This window comes from Anser anser (genome assembly GCF_964211835.1).
Source record: "Anser anser genome assembly, chromosome: 3".
NCBI classification, from domain to species: domain Eukaryota; kingdom Metazoa; phylum Chordata; class Aves; order Anseriformes; family Anatidae; genus Anser; species Anser anser.
Window position 1 is genome coordinate 92713859 of NC_139722.1, and position 19172 is coordinate 92733030.

Consider the following 19172-nt stretch of genomic DNA (forward strand, 5'->3'; position numbering starts at 1 on the left):
TTTGCTCAGTGTATCTGAAAGTTGTGCATCTTCTGGAGTTTTTGAGGACAAATTAATTGTATATTTATGTCACAGGGAATGATAATTTCGTATCTCTATTCTGTTGTCAATGCAAAATGTTCTACGATAATGTACTATTATGTTTGAACTTGATGTTGCAGTGGCTTAAAATAACCTTCACAGCACTTCAGTAGTGTGAAATGAAACTGGGACGATTCCTAAAAGCTCAGGAGAGTGTATCTATTAGTTTTGGCAGGAATGAAGTAGTTAGGATAAGGAAGATCCTTTTAAGAGCTGAATAATTGCTTTTCCTAGTTTAACAAAAAAAAGGAAAGACAAAGCTTTGATGTGCTATTGAGATTTTCACCACTGTCAGAAATTGGAAAATAAGGATATGTGTATGATATGTGTATGCTTTCAGCAGACGAGTCGGAATTGCATTTCCATGTACGCTGCCAACAAAAGGAGATACAAAATAAATTTTCTTCTCTGGAGTTTCTTCCTCTTCCTTCAGTGAATCCAAGTGAAACTTTATTATCATTGCCTACGTATTTCAAAAGAGTGCTCTTTTACCTGGCTGTCTGGACACCTACCAGTGTCTGACGCCTAATCACTGCCCCGCCTTGTCCTAATTGCTTTTGTTTTTCTCATCCTCATTTTCTCCTAATCAAAAGATAAAAACTAGGTTTTGAAACTACTACAGGTGACAGGATTTTGCTGACTTGTACAGATGGATGAAGAAAATCACATTTGAGCTCACCGAGATAAGTTTCTACATCGACACCTGTATTTAGACATATAAATAAGTGGCCTGTTTTTTTCTAGAACGTCTGCAGGTTGTTTGGTGTGAGGGATGAGCCAGTCACCGTATGTATTTTGTCAGTATGTATGTAGTTGCGTGCTGTCCTGCTTCGCTACAAGTTCTCACCTACATTTTAAAACATTTTTCTGTCCACGCAAGGCAAGCAATGGTTGACACAAGTATGTAAATTAACGTGCTTTTAGAGCATTCATCTTAAATGTATACATATATGTATACATGAAATCACCAAAAAAGTACGTTAGCAGGTCTGTCCACAGTGAAACAAACACATTAGTTATGAGGTTCTTGACAACTGCGTTAAAGGCAGGGCTACGAAGAGCACAGTTCCAGTTCTGAGAGATTATAATTATTTTTAATAAATATTTTTAATAATTTAAATTTCAATTATTTTTAATAAACTGGGCTTCCACGGGCGGTCCCAGCAGCGGAGCGGAACACCCTCACGGCCCGGCCGGGGGCCGATATCAGACCCCACAGGGGAGCGGCGGCGGCGCTGTGCGCATGCGCCTTGCAGCCCGCCAGCCCGCTCCGGAGCCTGCGCGGCGAGCGGTCGGGCGGAGGAGGGGGGTGCGCGGTGCGCATGCGCGGTGGCGGCGGCTGCTGAGGCGGGGGCTGGCGGGGCGGGCAGGAGGGGCGGCCGCTTCCCCCCGCTACGGCCGTGAGGGACCGGCGGCAGCGGCGGCGCTTGGGGCTGCCAGCGGAGGCGGCCGGCCCGAGGGGACCGGTGGTGGTGGTGGCCGCGGGGGGTGGGGGGAGCCGTCCGTGCTGCGGGCGCCGCTCCCCGCTCCTCCTCCTCCTCCTCCTCCTCCTCCGTGAGGCGCCCTCCAGCCCGCCCTCTCCCCGCCCGGGACCGAGCGCGGCGGCCACAAAATGGCGGACGGGGAGCTGAACGTGGACAGCCTCATCACACGGCTGCTGGAAGGTGAGCGGCCGCCGGGACGGAGGGTGTCCGGGCACCGACAGCCCGCCGGGGGATGGGGGAGCCTGCGGGGAGCCGGGGGGGGGGAGGCGGCGGGGAGCCGGTCCTCGCCCGGGGCACGGGGAGCCCGCCCGGCCCTGGGCGAAGTGCCTGTGCTCCTCTGAAAAATAAAAGAATAACGATAAAAGGGCCTTGGAGGAGACCTGCGGCTGGATAAGCCCCGTGTGGTGGGAGCATGGAGGGAGCCTGCCTGCCTGCCTGCGGGGCAGCCGCCCGGGCTCTCCTGGGGCCGTGAAGGGGCTTGGGGGGTTCCTGTGAAACGAGGAGACTGCCAGACCCCCTGCTGCTGGGGAGCCCAGGGCTTCCCTCTTCGCTTTTATTGAAGTCATGTCCTGAATATTTGGTTTTCCTAGGCCTGTGCTGGCATTAATCTCCCTCTCCACATTCAACAAATACCTGGTGCGCCGGGGATGCGAGTGCGCGCACAGACAGATGTGCTGGTCGCCTGCTTGCTTGCCACAAATGGAGATACCAACCTCACGCATTTGGGTCACTCTGCAGAGGGCTTATAGAAAGAAATTTACCTACAGTTTTGGAGGAGAAACATGTTTTATAAGTCTGAAAGTTTTATGTAGCTGAGTTATCGCAGAGCAGAATTTTTAAGGCGTTGAGGGTCTCTTTGTAATTGCTGTTCTTTTTAGAAGTGGAACTGTAATTTATAAACAGTAAAATCAATACTTTAAAATCCACAAAGGCTTTGGCAGCTGCGGTCATGTTTGTGTTTCAAGATACGTGCTGTAGTGTAGTATGGAAAGAACCATCGGGGATCGTCAGTCAAAGTTTATCTCTGATCACTATTACAGATAAACTTCCCATTTTCTGGATGTTGAAATCCAGATTAGTAGGTCAGTTTCAGACAAGCAAAACAGAACCTAGTAAATATTGACTTTTATTGCATGTATTTTTGGGGACTTCACAATGAATAAGTATGGTGTCATGGGGTTTTTTGGTTGTTTTTTTTGATTGTCTTTTTTTTTTTTTGTAGAGACACCTCAGTTGTCAAGAGGTACTGTTCCTCCTTGCTCTTCTGGTAGTTGCTTAAATATAGAATGGTTTAAGAGGAGGTGATGAAGACTTTTAAAATACTTCATACCTTTTGCACACACCATTAATACTTGTGTTGCAGCTCTCTAGTTTTTTGGGTTATGGTTGGTTGCACTGAGACTGAGCAACCTGATCTGTGCTTTCTATTTTTTCTTGTATTTTTGCAGCCGTTTCTCAGTCTTTCCTGCTCTGAGCAGATTAGGAAGACTCTTTAGGAAAACAGGGTGACTTTTTTTTCTGCTTTTTCTGCTTGTCGCCTACAAACAGTTGTAGGAGTGCCTTGTACAACATCTTGTATCTGAAAGGGAATAGATTCTTCCAAGGTGTATTTGGAGAAAAATAAACATAAAGTGTATTGTGTCTGGATTATTTTTGCTTCCATTTAACATCTTTTAGTTGTTTTACTGCTAATGTACAGTATTTTAAGCTGTGGTTGAATAGTAGTGTTCCACAATGAAACCTTTTTGTACAGTTGGCAGCTCATAAGCTGGAGCTTATGCTGTTGCTTAGCTGACCTGTTCTGGTAAAGTGAGTATGGATCCCTCCCCATGCTGCTTGCGCAGAAAAATTCCTATAGACTTTTATCTCTGGAGCAATTAATTAGTTAAAAGTATGTTGGCTCCATTATTCTCACTTCAGTTTGGACTAAAACAATGAGGAAATGTGGCTTTTGAGTGGTAAACAATGCACATTAAAAAAATCAAACGTAATTTTTATGAAATGTTAGCAGGCAGTTTGTGTATAGTCCTTTTGGTCACTTTAAGTGAAATGGATAGCTTTCAGTTTGAACAGCGATTGTCTCAGTGGCTGCTGCACATAAATTTTAAAGGTAGCAAATATGCAACAAAGCTGCAACAAGAAACTTTCCAGTTGTCATTGGGCTGCTGGTTCGTGACCCTGTTTCTGTGCTGTGGTACTAGCTCTCGTGTCTTCTTGCTCTTACTTAATTGGGTTGTTCTCGACTGTTTTTACTGTGTTTGCTCGAGACCACTTGCCTTTTGATTGGAGTTACCTACATAGATCATCTTACCCTCCATGTGGTTCTTTTTTTGAGACGTCAATATGAAGTGGCTTATAGCCAGGCTGCTTGGGAGAATTAATTGAGAACGCCCTACTAACCCTCAACAGATGTGCATGCGTGCTTATCCTGAACATATATTTATTTTAGAGATCTTTTGAGTGCTGGAAGCCAGACCGATTAGCTCTCGAGTTAAACTAGGGACAGTTTTTGGAGAGGCTTAGCTGAGCCTAATACGTGATGATAGTGTCCTAAGACTCTAGTTTTTTCATTTCCATGTTCTTGCAATTAGTGAGTTCTTTCCTAAATTCATACTGATTTAATGAATAAAAAGGTATGCTAAGAGCTTGTTATGCATTGACTTTCTTGTACAATATGTCTGGTGTTTGGTTACTAGTTAGTGGCACTGTATAAATAACTTTTATTTGGAAGAAAATAAAGCCGAAGTGTATAATGTATGCTTAAAGACTGAAGGTAGCAATGTCCTCTCTTTTTTTCTTCTATCTTCAGACTTCCCATTCCTGCTTATTTACTGGAAGAATGAGGGAGGTGCTGGTGCTTCTAGATGTGCGCCTGATCATGGAGATACTTTGGGCTTGTAATAAGATTTAGTTTGATAGAGAAATCATGTATAAATGGATCTGCAACCATTTACAGGTCATGTAACCACAAAATTCTGTAGCTTAGTGAAAACATTTAGGCTATGTGACCACAAAAGTGAATTAACTGAATTAGCCCTAGGACTGTTTTTCTTGTGCAAGTATTAAGAATTGGAGTCATGGGTTAGGCTTAGTTAAGCTACGGTATACAAAAAGATGATCGCCTCTTTTTAGCTTTAGTATGTTGTTTTGTTGTGTGTGTGTGTGTGTGTTTTTTCTTCCTACCTTCCCAGCTATGCCATCTGGTGGATGGATCTTCAGGTCATGCACAGGAGCACACACACGAGCGTCAGCAGCACAAAAGACGCGCAGCGTGCTGCATTGTGCCCCATCCAGGCACACCGTGTATCCCTTGGTGGGAAATGCCCTAATATTTGGAGAAATGCTGAGCTAAACTGGCACACCAGGCTTACGTTTAAGCCAGGCTCTAAGGTAGCTTAAGCTTTGGGTATGCGTGGAAAAGTTCCCTCTGTAGCAAAGCAAGAGTGCTGGAGTAGCTGTGCTGCCTCTTGTAAGGAGTGCTGTGGGTGGTGGTGAAGTTACACTGCTGTGTTCCTGTCTGGGTGCTGGGCTTCCTGTTTGTGCAATGAATGTCTCTTAAATACCTCCAGGTGGACCGGACTTTCTGTTCTTTCAGATATATAGGTATCTGTCTCGGTAAACACTAAGGAGGTTATCATGTGGAAGGGAGGACTTGGGGAAACACAGAGACACAGTAGCCTTAAAAACAAGCTGGATTTCTGTGAAGAAGGCTTATTTATATTGCTGTACAAGCTAATTTACCTTGGCTAGACAAAGCTAGACTCTAAGTCTGTCTAACCTATTAAATAATGATCTGAATTCAGTTAGTGGAACGTAATGTGGATTTGCTCTAAAACAAAATTATTTTTTGGTGAGGCTGGCAGGGCTGCTAGTTCTGATAGTACCGAACCCACCACGAAGGCTGGGAGATGCTCATCCAGTAAGAGGCTTGTCAAACTTGCGGCAGACGTGGAGAATGGATGTTGCTGCAGCGTTCAGCTAAAAGCGCGATTTTTGCAGCTGCCGTAATAAAGGCCGGTTGTGTAGTGCTCTTACTGTGTCATGTGATGTCTTTTAAGAAGGCTACAGCCCTTGGTTTCTTCTGAATGCAGAGGTCTTGCAGACAGTGACGAAGACTGAAATTTGAATATGACTCAGTTTTTCAGATGAAAGGTGAACTTTAAATGCTTATGAAATAATTGAGTTTTAAATGCTACAGAGCTGTTGGGCTCATGCATGATGGTCAGTAATATTTCAGATTCTGTTACTGCCGTAACAAATGAACGTGCCCAGCCAGCGTGATGGTCTGGTGTAATAGCGTAGTGGTGCTCGTGGTTCTGCAGGGTTCGTAACTGATCCTGACAGAGAGGCAGCTGCAGAGAAGAGTAGTCCATGTGGGCTAGCCCTGGCTGGCGGCTCAGCACCGCCCCGCTGCTTGCTCAGTCTCCCTGGGTGGGGTGGGGAGAGACCCATAAAGGTGAAGGTGTGAGAGACAACTCCTGGGCTGAGATAAAGACAGCTTACTGGGCAAAGCAAAAGAAACAGGCAGTCCATTTGCCACTTCCCATTGGCAGGCAGGTGTTCAGTCCCGTCCAGGACAGCAGTGCTCAGCACACGTCATGGTTTCTTGGGAAGACAACGCCATCGCTCCAAACGCCTCCCCTTTCCTCCTTCTTTCCCCCAGGTTTTATCGCTGAGTACAACTCCACGTGGTGTGGGACATCCCTTTGGTCAGTTGGGGCCAGCTGTCCCGGCTGTGTCCCCTCCCAGCTCTGGGTGCACCCCCAGCCTGCCGGCTGGCAGGGCAGCACGAGGAGCAGAGACATCCTTGGCTCTGTGCAGGCACCGCTCTACAACAGCTAAAACATCGGTGTGGTATCACCACTGTTCTCATCAAAAATCCAAAACACAGCATCATGTGAACCTCTGTGAGGAAAATTAACTCCATCCCAGCCAAAGCCGTGACAGTGATCCACTGCAGAATAACATGAACACACTATGGAGATGAGTGTTGAAAAACCACAATACTATAAAATAAAATACTATAAAATAAAAATACTACCTTGATATGGTGCGAAGTCATTCGATAACCCTTGTATTAGGAAAACAAACACGAACAACTCAACAAGGAGTTTTTAGCGAAGGAAAGATTTTCTTGAAATAGTCTCTTTGGAGAGAGAAGGAAAACTGTTGTTTTTAGCTGTCTGTTCCCTGGAGGGTATGTGCTGTATTAAACAGGGAGAAGGAGCAGAAGGAAGAATGGTGTTTGTTGCTGGGCTTGTACATCAGTGCAGATACAAGCCCGTTCATCCTTGGCTTTATAAGTGCAGGACGAACGGGAGAGCTAGCTTCAAAAATTATGCTGAAGGCCAAGAAGAGCCTGGTGTCAGAAAATGTCCACTGGTGTTCCTTTATTCTGTCCGCTTACTGTGCTGCTCTAGGCCTGCATGGTTCAGTTACTGTTTCACTCAAATATTCTGCAACAGTTTTGACTTGTCTCGGAGTCTTGCTTGGAGTACAGCAAAATCGCAGCGTAAAAGAAAAAACAACGCTGCTTTATTTAATGTAAATAGAAGGAGGATTTTTTACCCTTGATAGTTAAATGCTCGTGAGTGATCACTACAAAAGTAGGTACGTAACAATAAAAAAAAAAAAGGCAGTATGTGGTTTAGCAGGGTGAAGCCAAGCATACTATATTTGGCTGTAGCTCAGTGAGGTCAGATGCTGTACTCGGGAAGGGCTCTGCGCGTAGGGAAGGCTGCTGCGAGCTACAGCCCGAGGTGCTTCTCATGCTGTCTGTATCTGCCTCATCATTTTAGCATAGAAACGACCCTGTTTGCTGCCTTCTCATAGTGTTGGCATACAGTTTGTCTTACAGCATAGGCTACCTTGTCTTAGTTCTGCAGCACCATCTTCTGTGGTTTTGGGCAATTTAATATCAATCTCGATAGAAAGCCTTTATCTGTATATCTTACATAACCATATTTAGTACCTGAGGAGTTGGAGATGCCAATGTCATGTTAAACCCTGGCTTTTTTGTTACAACTTAAGCAATTTTCCTCCTTGCTATTTCTCATGAGTTACAAAGTAACTTTGTAATCAGCCCCCACCTTTCTCTAGTTTTAGGAATTTTTGTTACTGATGCTTTAGAGGAAAATTCAAGTCAAACTTTGAGAAAGAAGTTGAAATTCTGTGTTGTGTGAGACTTTAATGATAGGTTAACCTTGCAAGGGGACTGGAAAAGAATTTGCTACCACTTCGTACAGTACAGCGTAGTAAGAGGCTTCTACCTCATGCTTTGCTAGTTGCATGGATTTTTGGTTCAAGTGTAATTAACCAAACACAGTAAGTGCAGGCCAATAACAAGCATTAGGATGAAGTGTTTCACTTACAGAATGGAGTAACTGCTGTGATCTTGTCCTTCAGCCCTGGATCCAGCGTTTCTTGGGATGGTGTGTAGTTCAGGAGGTCTGGGACCATAAGCTGGTGCATGGAATCTCTCTCTGTGCAAGTAAGCAGCAGGCGGCCCATGAAAAGCAAATGCAGTGGGTGAAGCTTGACGTAGGTGCATTTGGTGTTGTTGTGGGCTGATTTGGGTTTCTTCTGAAGCAACTTGAGGTAGCTGCTGCTGCTTCTCCCTGAGCATTAGTTCTACTGGTAGTATGAATTTTAAGAATATAAATCCAACTTTTGGGGGAAGAGGAACACTTCTTTGTTTGGTTATTTCCCTGGTTAGAAATTAAAGGCTTGGGCAGTCTCTTATTCTGCGGTCATTTTGTTTAATGTTAAATAAGTCCTGTTAAAGTGAGCTTACAGCAATCGTGTTGTTCAGCAAAATACTTTATCTCAAGGGCATCCAGTAAAGACAAATTTATTAGTGTTTTTAGACCACTTAGATGGAAAAGTGCAGTCCTTCAGGAAAAAAGCTCCCAAGAAAGTTAATTCTTTGGGTTTTAGTGTGGAGTTCAGATGATGTACCCTACAAAAGGCACAGGGCTTTGCATGCATGTACAGACTGGCTGTGTGTTCAGCAGTATGCTGTGTACTGAATGGAGCAAAGTGTGGCAGGGCTTGAGTTACCTTACTGTTGTCCACAGGCTGCTGTGGGAATGAAAGCCACGTTAACCTTAGTTTTGTTGCAGCAATTCAGAAACTTTGTAAACTTGTATTGTTGGCATAGCTCTTGTCATTTTGGTGCAAAATACTTCTGGGTGACAGCTGTACAATTTAAATAACAAAATATTTTGAGGGAATAGAAGCTTTGCTTTTGAAAATGGAAGACGTTTTAAATCCAATCCAGGATACTTAACTTTAAAAACCATGGAAACCTATAACTTAGATTTTAAAAATTGAGCAGATAACTTGAGAATGTGTTTCCAAAACTGTCAGAACTGTTTTTTTTTTTTTCTCCCAAGTAGTGGGTAGTATCGCCTTTGGCTTCCAAATCCGTTCTACTCCTAGAGAGGCTGCTCCTGGAGAGGCTGTTCAGGATTCGTCAAATATTCCCAAATGCTTTGAGGTACAAGAGACAGCCAGCTAAATGCTGTAGCTGTTAGTTGCCAATCATCAAACATTCCAGAGAATGTTATGGGAGAATATCAACTTGGGGGATGTTGGTGGAATCGACTGCTTGCTTGCAGTCTTGTGGTGTGGTGTGGTTTTGTTTGCTTTTTGTTCAAGATATGCTCTGGCAAATAGAAATGAGAAATAGAATGAACATAGAATGTGAAAGCCACAATTCCAGAAATGCCTTGGCCGGGGATGCTGCCGAAAGAAGCAGAACCAGCTGCTTATTCCTTCACTAGACCTAGCCCAAGTTCACAGTGGATGTCTCCTCCAGCCTGGGGAGCTATCTAGATTAAGCCTCTTTGTTGCGTCTTTCTGCTAGACAGAAAAGATGAGCTCCCTGATGTGTTTTACTGTGCAGCCATACAAATGCGTCTGCCCACAAAGTAAGAGCTCAGAGGAAGAGGGAGCAATGCTGGCCTCGTTTTTTTGATCCTTAGAAGGGTATACAGGATCTAATGTTCTGCTAAAAGCATGAGCGTTGTCCAGAAAACAGGACGCACATGCTGTTGGAGAGCATGATGTAAATGCTTAGGACAGCTGAGTGCCCCACAGCTGATTTAGTAATTGAAGAAACTTCTATTAGTGATGCCACAAAATGAGGAGCTTAGTTACTTGAAGTGAGAGGCGCCCCAGAAACGGGATGACAGACTAGGTTAGTGGATTTCCTCCATTTCATGGAGGAGAATGGCAAAAGAAGCGATGCCCGTACAACTTGCAACAACCAGTTCTCAAACCGCGCTCCTGGGTGTCGTTTCCTTCCTGGCCACTATTGCCTTGTAGCCATACATAACGTTCTAGTCTCTGGAATGAGTTTGGAGGAATAAAAACAAACAAAAGTAAAGCAAACAAACACCTTGCAGAAGTTTTTCTTTCCTGGCACTGTGCAACCGTTCTCAAATGACCAGTTCCTATTGCTAGGCTTACTAAGGTTGCTTATCAAAGGTTGTGTAGATGCTGAGAACGCTGTAATAGTGATTAGAACATCTCTTGGATTGCTACAGGAAATAGTGTGCTAAAATAATAGCTTGACAGTACAATGCATGGAGTTGCTTTTAATTCTTTGTTCTCTACTGTATCACCATGGTTTAAGCTTCTTGCAGCACAGGCTTCTTCTGGCACAGCACTGCACACATGGGATTGTGAATTACAAGAGGAGTTGCTGTCCCTTCTGAAGGTATTCACATAAATCAAAGCTTGTTTGCGGTTTCTGCATCTTAGAGGACTAATTTATATCTAATGTCGAGGTGCTGTGCCTGCTCTGGGTCAATGGCAGCCATTGGCAATGGGTGGCTTTCCCGGTGCTGCTAGAGCCTTTTATGAGCTGCAAACCTCCCAGTGCGTGCAGCTCTGACTAGCGAGTTTTAGTAATGGCTGCCTGTAGCCATTTGCAAAGAAGTCTGAAAAACACCGCTTACACTCTAGATCTGATTCTCCTAACTTCCTCTTAAATCTGTTTTGAGGACTTGGCTTTTGCAAAACTAAATATGGTGAGAGATGCTCCTATTTACAATCCGAGCAGTGCCCAGCTGAGTCGAGGAGTCACAAACAAAACTCTAGCTGTAGTGTAAGTCAGTAAAAGATGTGCTTGGCCCTGCTTGTGTGCGTGTGGCCCAGCCCTTTCAGATGACTAGCTGGCTGACCTTTCAACACCTCCCAGTGTGAATCCAGCGACGTGCTGAGGCTTCCCGGGTCCCAGCACCTTCTCATGTTTCCATACATAAGTTGTTTATGGACGATCGGGGACCGTGGGAGAACTTCTTTGCTCTTTAGCATGTTATTGGTGGTTATTCTTCTTGAAATCCCAGACTCTGTGCTGAGCAGACCTGTTTGCGGGGAGCTGCTGCCTGCTGGCATGGGGAGGGCTTCATCATGGTGTGGTGCCCCAGGTTTCTTCCCGGGGCAGAAAGTAACTGTGATCATTGGGCGTGCTTTATCTCCTGTTCAAGAGTGATGTGCTTGATGTAGTTCTAGCAACTTGCTTACCTGGAGAATCCGACCATGGTGGCGGGTTGCCAGACTTTGCATTGGTTTGTCTGTTAGGGGCTGCAGTGTACAAGGCTCTACTGCAAAAAGTCAAGAGCTAACAGCATGGCGCTGGATGTACTGACTGTGGCAGGTAGCTAGATGTGAAGTCGGGCTGCGTGGTCTAGTGTAAAAATCCAGCAGCATTAAAAGCTCAGTCCTATAAAGCAATTGATGCAAGTTTAAACCTCCCGTCAAGTTTCAAAGGGAGTTAAAGCAAAAGTCTGGCGTCTTAAGAACTGCTGATTGGATCAGAGCTATTTGAAGTAGTACGAGTGCTCTTCTTGAACTGCACTCTCAGTTTGGGACTCTGGTTTGGGGCTACTGGTGGTAACATTAGGGGGTGTATATGGTGGGGTTTCCTGGGCTCAAGGTCCAAGACTAGATAGGATGTAAATTGCACAGTTAAGTTGCTTCTTGGTTTTAATTTGGTGTTGCAAAATGTTATGAAAGTAGTTAAACACAGAAGAAAACTTGATTGCTTATCAAAAGAGGTTAAAAGAATACATAGTTTGCGGAAGAAAAATGTGGCTGACAAGCAGTTAGTTGGGCTGCATGCTTCTTTGGCATGATCTTGTGTTATAAGCATCAGACAGCCAAGGGGTTAAAATGGAGCAGAATCGTTTCAATAAATGATAGCCATTGGAATGGTTGTTAGGACTGTGCTCTGTCAGGTGGGAGCTTTCTGTGTAGTGCTGGCTTATTGCATCTAGGCAGCGAGCTTCAGATCTGTGGAAGGAACCTGTTTAAGCTACCCAAACAAAGCACTAGAAAAGCGTGGAGATTGTTGGAGCGTTCTGGTACCCTCAAATCGAATAGTCAAGTCCTGCACAAAGCTGTCAAGGCCTGTTTTTTCTTTTGCCAATAATCTCTTCGGGGCTGAAGGGCTATCCATAAGTGCATCATCTAGTAGACATTTGAGATGTGGTGAAACTGAAGCCTGTACGCTTTTGCTCTCCCATCACGTTGACTGTTTGCCCTTGTATTCTCTTAATATGTTACCCCACATCTTAATGCGTGAGCAACATTCTACAACAAAAAAAGTTACTAAAAAGCTGTTTGCTGCCTCTAACATAGTTGTTAGCTAAAAGCATGTGACTTACCATATGGCAGGTGTCGCGTGGTACTGATGCGGAGCTTCCCTGAAAGGAGTCCTGAGCGCCACTTGTACCGGCCCTGTCCTGGTGGCATTCTGATGAGCAAGGCGTTTCCAAGGGAGCCCTGCTGCGGGTAAAGTGGCCCTCCAGCTGGCTGTCCCAAGATCTGCTTTCACATCTTCCATGCTTGAGATAATTCTTCACTTCTGCCTCCTCATCTCTTCCTGTGACTGCTTCCTAACCTCAGCTGAACAAGACATCTGGTGCTTATTAAAAAAAAAACAAAAATAAAAATCATAGCACAGTGTTGGGTTGGTCAGATGTGCATGTGATGAAAATCGGAGCAGAGCTTTTTGAGGTTAACAGTTCGGACTGCGGTACTGGCTGTCTTTAGAACAGGTTGTTTCTCCTTGTATCTTTTTTTTCCCCATTATAGAATGTAGATAATGATATTGATCTCCTTTGGAAAGTAAAAGGTGCAAGCTTAATATTGTTTTGAATATAGGGAAAACGGGCAACTGAGGAATTGATCTTAGCTGCGAAGAACTAGTTTTTGCACTTCTGTTAGCAAAATCCCATATTTGACTTCCTGAAGATTCAACTAATGTTTTCACCGAGCAATGTCTTAATATGTTTGAGTTTGAAAACATTTGGATTTGAACTGCTATGGGTTCGTTCCACCTTCTCTTGTAGCTACCCCTGTTGTTTAGTGCTGAATGTTGCTCTGTCTGAAGCAGATGGCAGAACAGGATGTTGACCTGTTGTAGACACTGGTATATGCTGGTTTATTAGTTTGGATCTGAAGCTTGGGTTGTGCTGAGATGCAAAACTGAACTGGATGGGCCAAAGTGCAGATATTTGTGGAAAGAAGCAGCTGCAGGTAGGCTTGTCAGAGGATGGTGGTTGAAGTGTAATGTGAATGCTCTTGAAAACTGAGCACTAAATATAGATCTGAAGACCTGACTTAGGAGTATAGGAATTCAATTTCATGCTAATTGGAATGTCTGTGTTTAGATGCAGAGGTTCCAGTAACTCAAGATCCTTTATATAGGAATAAAGATTCCATCAACACCAATGTAGTTTAGTTTGATATTCCTAATGTGACAATTTCAGCCACTGAAAGCTCAAACTGTTGTCTTTTCTTTGTATTTAGCTAACTGTTGAACTCAATGGTCCTAAATAAGTTCATTTTGTGTTAATGTGAGAGCGTTTTCAGAATTTCCATTTTTAGGATTTTTTTGCCTATTGTGAATACTCTAGCGTAAACCGATCGTTTATTTAAACACTTCAAGTTGCTATTTATCCACACAGAGGTGAAAGCAAAGCTTAAGTTGTTCTCTTCTGGGAACCTGACTTGCAGGCATGCACAGAGACCTTTAAGTGCTGGCTGTTACCACAGTATCAGAGTTTGGTTTCTAGAATTTTTTGGAATACATAATTCCAACACATTTGGTAGATACGGTGATGTGTGCTGACTTTTTTGTCAGATACAGACTTCAAGTGCAGGTCATCTGCACTTAGCTGTTGCTGTACTTTGGTGTACTAGCTGTCTTAATTGTTAAACATCTCATTTCAGTACGAGGATGTCGTCCTGGGAAGATCGTTCAGATGACCGAAGCAGAAGTTCGGGGCTTGTGCATAAAATCACGGGAAATATTTCTTAGCCAGCCTATTCTTCTGGAACTAGAGGCACCTCTGAAAATTTGTGGTATGTAAACTTCATATATCTGTATTCTATGTAAGTGTACACACCTACATAGGTTTAATATGCTAGTTGGAATGGAAAGAAAATCCAACGAAAAAGATACTGGGATAGGCAAATGACCTTGACTTGGGCAGTACGAATTAGTGACTGAGGTCTTTACAATCTTAAATGCCATTTTCAATGTAGATTGGATTAAGTCAAGAAAAGGCAGTTAACAGTTGTTCCTGGTACTGTTCAGGAGCAAGTTCTCTAGCCGATAAGAGCTGCCTGTGCTCTCTTCTGGTGCTAATTTTGCAACCTGTCACTTGTACTTCCCTAAGGACTGCTTGCGTGGAGCTGCTGCTACTCCTTAGATCGTTATTTCAAAAAGCAGGTAGTTCTTTAAAAACAGAGCAAATCTTTGCTGTTGTACTTGTTCCCTTCAAAGCATAAGCAAAACAAAGATCTTTATATGATATGAAATGGAATGCTTTCCTAGTCCTTGTTCAAAAATAGTGTTGAAGAAAGTGTCGATCTAAAAAAAAGATTCGTAAATTAATTTGTTAACATGTAAAAATCCCTTGAGCTTTATAGCAAGTATTATCAAACAACATTGTCATCAAATATGGGTGAAACTGTGCTTTACATCTCTAAGCTCTTATAATATGCTAGACATCTTCAGAAGTACACTGTTGTTAATAGGTATGCAGGCTTGTTTAAAACTGTTACTAAAGTATTGTAAATACAGACTTGTAATCATCCTTCAAGTTATTCACAGCAGACACAACCTTAGAAAGCAGTAAATTTCTAGAATTAGGCTGCTTAAAGTGTCAGAGTTAAAATTGAAACGGTCTTTGAGTTTGTTACTAACATGCCCAAAGATGGATTGTCCTCTTCCTAGGCTTCCTCCTGGCAGGCCTAATGTAGCAATCTTCCTTACATTAAGAGAGGATATTACTAATTATTAAAACATAAAAATAAAAGAATAGAAAAGTACTAAAGACAAAGTCACTTTTAAATGACTAATTGCTTGGTAGGGTGGGGAGACAAAAACCAGACCAGCTTGTTTAATAACACAAAATTGAAGGAAAAATCCAGCTTTAGCACATTGTCTTCATGCTAGGCTGAGGAAAAGACTACAGTAGTCTCTACATATTCTTAGATAAAGGAAAGGTGAAAACTCAAATATTGTGCATAAGTCAAAGTCTGCAAAGTATAATTAGCCTCCTTCAAAGTTAATTTCTCACTTCTTAAAATCTAGACGGCTGAAAGGACTCTTAGATGCACAATAAGGTAGCAAATGCACAGTTAGATAAGGCATTTGTTATTTTTAAATTAGATTGTAAACAAAGTGATAGCACATGGAAGCGTCAGGTGCATCTACATTTAGTATTAGAGCAATTGTCAAAGATGTATGTACTTCAAAGTGAAAGAGTGATGATGTCTTTCACCAAAGCAAATTAGGCAGCTGTACTACTTTGAACTACCATATAGTGTATTCAGGCAACGCTTGAGGGATCATTATAGGACTGTCTTTTCTTGTAATCAAGTCAGTTCAGAATAAGCTTTTACATCTTGAATGACTGCGTTCTAACGTAAGATGAAAGATAGTCTTATGTAAATGTCCATTTTAAAATAGTTGCAGCTTTTATCGGAAGGCTTCATATCTGATGGACTTCAACTTGTGCCCATATGAACCTGTATTTTAAATTATCAACTGCCTTCAATGGAACAGTGTTAAATGCTGTGGTCCCTTTACAAAATAGTTTCTACAAAATGTAGAAACTTTACCCTATAAGTCCTTTGGTCCTTCTGGCTCATGTGCATGACTGAAAGTAGTTCGAGACAATAAGCGTAATATTTATTTACTTGGTAGTTAATTCTGATGGTGAAGAAGTCTGGTGAGTACTAATAAAACAGTTTCAGAGCACTAGACTCAACATCATGGTGACTTGTTGACAAGTCTTCTATGTTTCCTTCTGATGACAACCTGGAGATTTCCAATATCAAGTAGACTAGAATTGTTCTTGTTGCAGCGCATGTGAAAATGATTTTAGCTGGTGGAACTACAGAGCACGTGCAATTGGGGAATGCATAATATTTATCATTATTAAAAGAAAATTAGGATATAATTCCCCTCCTGGAGTAAGGAATAGCTTTTTAAAAAAAAGATAGTGCCTGAAGAAGGAAGTATTGAATTTATTATGGAAAAAATAAAGAACAGAGCATCAACTAGTAGCTGGAGTACATAGTTATAAGACTTGAACTGGTGAGCATACAGGTCTGGGAATGCCTTTTCAAGATTATGGAAAAAGTTGTAGGTGTGGGGGTGTTGCTGCTTTTTTAGTTTTATGGTATGGTCATGGAAGCAAATTCTCTACTGGAGAATAACTGTGCTTAATAAAAACAGGTATTTTGTCACAGAACAAGTGACAAAAGTGAAAATACATTTGTGGCGTGCTTAGTGTAAAGGACCAGGAGGTAGTCAGTATTATCGGCATATAGCCTGTAATGAACATTTCTTAGGTGGATTTTTTGCATTCAGTCACTCCAGTAATGAATTCTACAGTCAGCTGGAATACATCACATGCATTGTATGAGTTCCTGTAGAGTGGCTTTGGTATTATCTTTGACCTTAGGGGCAGCTCAGATGGTTACTTTTGGCTAGTCTGATATGACATGGTGTTTTAATTTCTGCACAGAGCTATTTCATGGAAAGCCTGCTTAATTTTGAAGGTGGCAGTGTGATGAGTAAGTTATTTTTCCTAAAATACTTCTGCAGGGTTGAATATCTTACAAAGGTTGTCAGTCTTTGAGTCTCTGTACTGTTTTTGTATAAATAATTGCATCAAAGGAGTTACCCTGAATGCCAGGGAATGGGGATCTTAGTACAACAGTGTTATAGGAGGACAGGCAGTTGACCTTTGAAGTAAGTGCTCACTGCCAGCACAATGTTTGGTTTCTCTCCAGTCAATCTAGATCCTTTAGTGATCTGTTATTGCAATAAATAATGTGACTTGACTTTCTCTTAGTACATTGGCTTCCTGGCCAGGTAACTGTTCAATTAGACATTCTTTCAGACTTCGTTTTAATTTGAATAAATTAGAGCATGATTAGAAAGCTTAAGCTTAATTGTGAAGACTCCGTGTGTGGCTTTTGTTTTTCAGGTTTTCATAATTAGCATTTCCACGCAGATTGTAAGTTACTTGCTTTTAGTAAATACTTAAATTTGTAATGTTAGCATGGTTCTCACCTTTCTGATGCGTATTGCCAGTTTTTTTTTTTTTAAGGAAAGTATTTCTTTTAAGATCGGTTAATAAAAAGTGATTGGCTTACTTAAGTTCTTGATATGTCTGCTCTTTACACTGTTGCACTAATTCTTGGTAAATATTTTCTTATTCAGGTGATATTCATGGTCAGTATACAGACTTGCTTCGACTATTTGAATATGGAGGATTCCCGCCAGAAGCTAATTATCTTTTCCTTGGAGATTATGTAGACAGAGGCAAACAGTCTTTGGAAACAATTTGCCTACTCCTGGCATATAAAATCAAGTACCCAGAGAACTTCTTTCTCTTAAGAGGAAATCATGAGTGTGCTAGCATCAATCGGATCTATGGATTCTATGATGAATGTAAGCAAAGCCTGTTCCTTCTGAAAGCCTGTTATGTACTGTGTGTTTTGGAAGCATTTCTAGTAGTGACTCTTAAACTGCAAGGGTTTCATTATAATGTGAACCTTCTTTGAAATATTCTGTGAACCTTCTTTGAAACTTTCTGAAAGTACCTACCAAGATAAGGTTAAACTCAAATATTTCTTCTTCTGCTGTCCTTGAAATACTATTGCAGGAGATTGAAACCTAAATACTCTGGAATAGATCTCTGTAAAGATGCTTTGGTAATGTCCATGGTCAGGTTGTGATATGTATTGTAGGTTGGCTTGAAGAAAACAGCTGTCTCTTCCTAATGTCATGCACTGTTCTTGTAGGCAAGCGGAGGTTTAACATTAAGCTCTGGAAGACCTTCACAGACTGCTTTAACTGTCTGCCTATTGCAGCTATTGTGGATGAGAAGATCTTCTGCTGTCACGGAGGTAAGTTGGTGACTGCTTTTAAAGGCCGTGTCTAACCTGATCTTTGGGTTAATATTATATCAAATGGAGCATGCATTTGCATACCTGATATTTAGATGGAGAGGCTTATCTTTATATTGTCTGTAAAGGTCATCATTATGTCTTGTGCTTTTCTGTGCACCTGGCAGTGGGCAGGTGTTATCCTAACCAGATACACGTGGCTGCCTTTGCCAAAGGGGTGTGTCTAAGTATTTACATCAATATGTCCCTCTTTGAAGGACACTGAATACTAGAACTCATGCCTAATTTGCTTCATTTGCTGTAGCTAGGACTGCACGGACTGATAGCAAACACTGGGAGCTGTAGCAGTAAATTGAAAGAACAAGTTTCATGAGTAACCCCAGCTCTGTAGTCTTGGCCTCTTTAGCTGGTTTTGTAAGATGGTGGAAGAGAACTTTTTGCTCACATAATTAAACCTCTTGCTTGAAGTAAGACTAACATTAGATCAGGTCAACCATGGCTTGCCCTGACTCCATAGAACCTTCCCTGTTGGAAAACCTACATTCTGCCGCCTGTTCCAGTGCTGCCCGGTTCCGGTAGTGAACAAAGCGTTTGTTGTTGGTCTGCAAGAGGCTTGTGACTTCTGCCCACATCGGAACTTATTCAGGTGCTTTTCTTTGTAGAAGGAGACTCTGTATTTTTCTGGGCAGTGATGCTTCCAGGTCTTTGGGACCTGGCAGAGTCCTGTCACAATTCAAACAATTGACAACACTTTCCAAATACTGTTGTAGTAGAAAGAGCCGTCCCACCTTCTTGCAACTTGCAACTGCCTCCATTATTAAGCAGCTTGCTGCCTTGTATCAAGTGATCCAGAAATGACCTGGTAGGTGTCACAACGGCATTGTCAGTGAGGTGATTAGAGATTAGTGGAAGTAAGAGCCTTGCAGAAACTTCTAGTTTGACTGAACAGCTCTGTTGGGACGTAGACATAGCGTGCACACGAAATTCCTGAAGAGATTTCTTGAGACTGAGGTTGTATTGATGACTGCTACTCTGCCTTTATTCTTCATGAGTATCTTTACAAGGGCTCTGTCTGTATGGAATGTGCAATAAAAATGATCCTGCCTTCTCTTGCATCTTGTATTGGAAGCTTCAGCGTACAGTGCCTGCTAGTCTAAGCTTATC

The 19172-nt window shown here is 42.4% G+C and overlaps 1 protein-coding gene across 1 annotated transcript in view; it reads left to right on the forward strand.

The window, feature by feature from the left end:
* Positions 1-1389: 1389 nt before the first annotated feature.
* The window catches only part of PPP1CB (protein phosphatase 1 catalytic subunit beta), a 29206-nt gene continuing 11423 nt past the window's right edge, over positions 1390-19172 (forward strand). The window contains exons 1-4 of the mRNA XM_083832102.1: positions 1390-1745; positions 13809-13940; positions 17320-17550; positions 17904-18008. Of these exons, the coding sequence (XP_083688228.1) occupies positions 1694-1745; positions 13809-13940; positions 17320-17550; positions 17904-18008 (520 nt within the window). The 5' untranslated portion in view covers positions 1390-1693. The remainder of the gene's footprint in view (positions 1746-13808; positions 13941-17319; positions 17551-17903; positions 18009-19172) is intronic.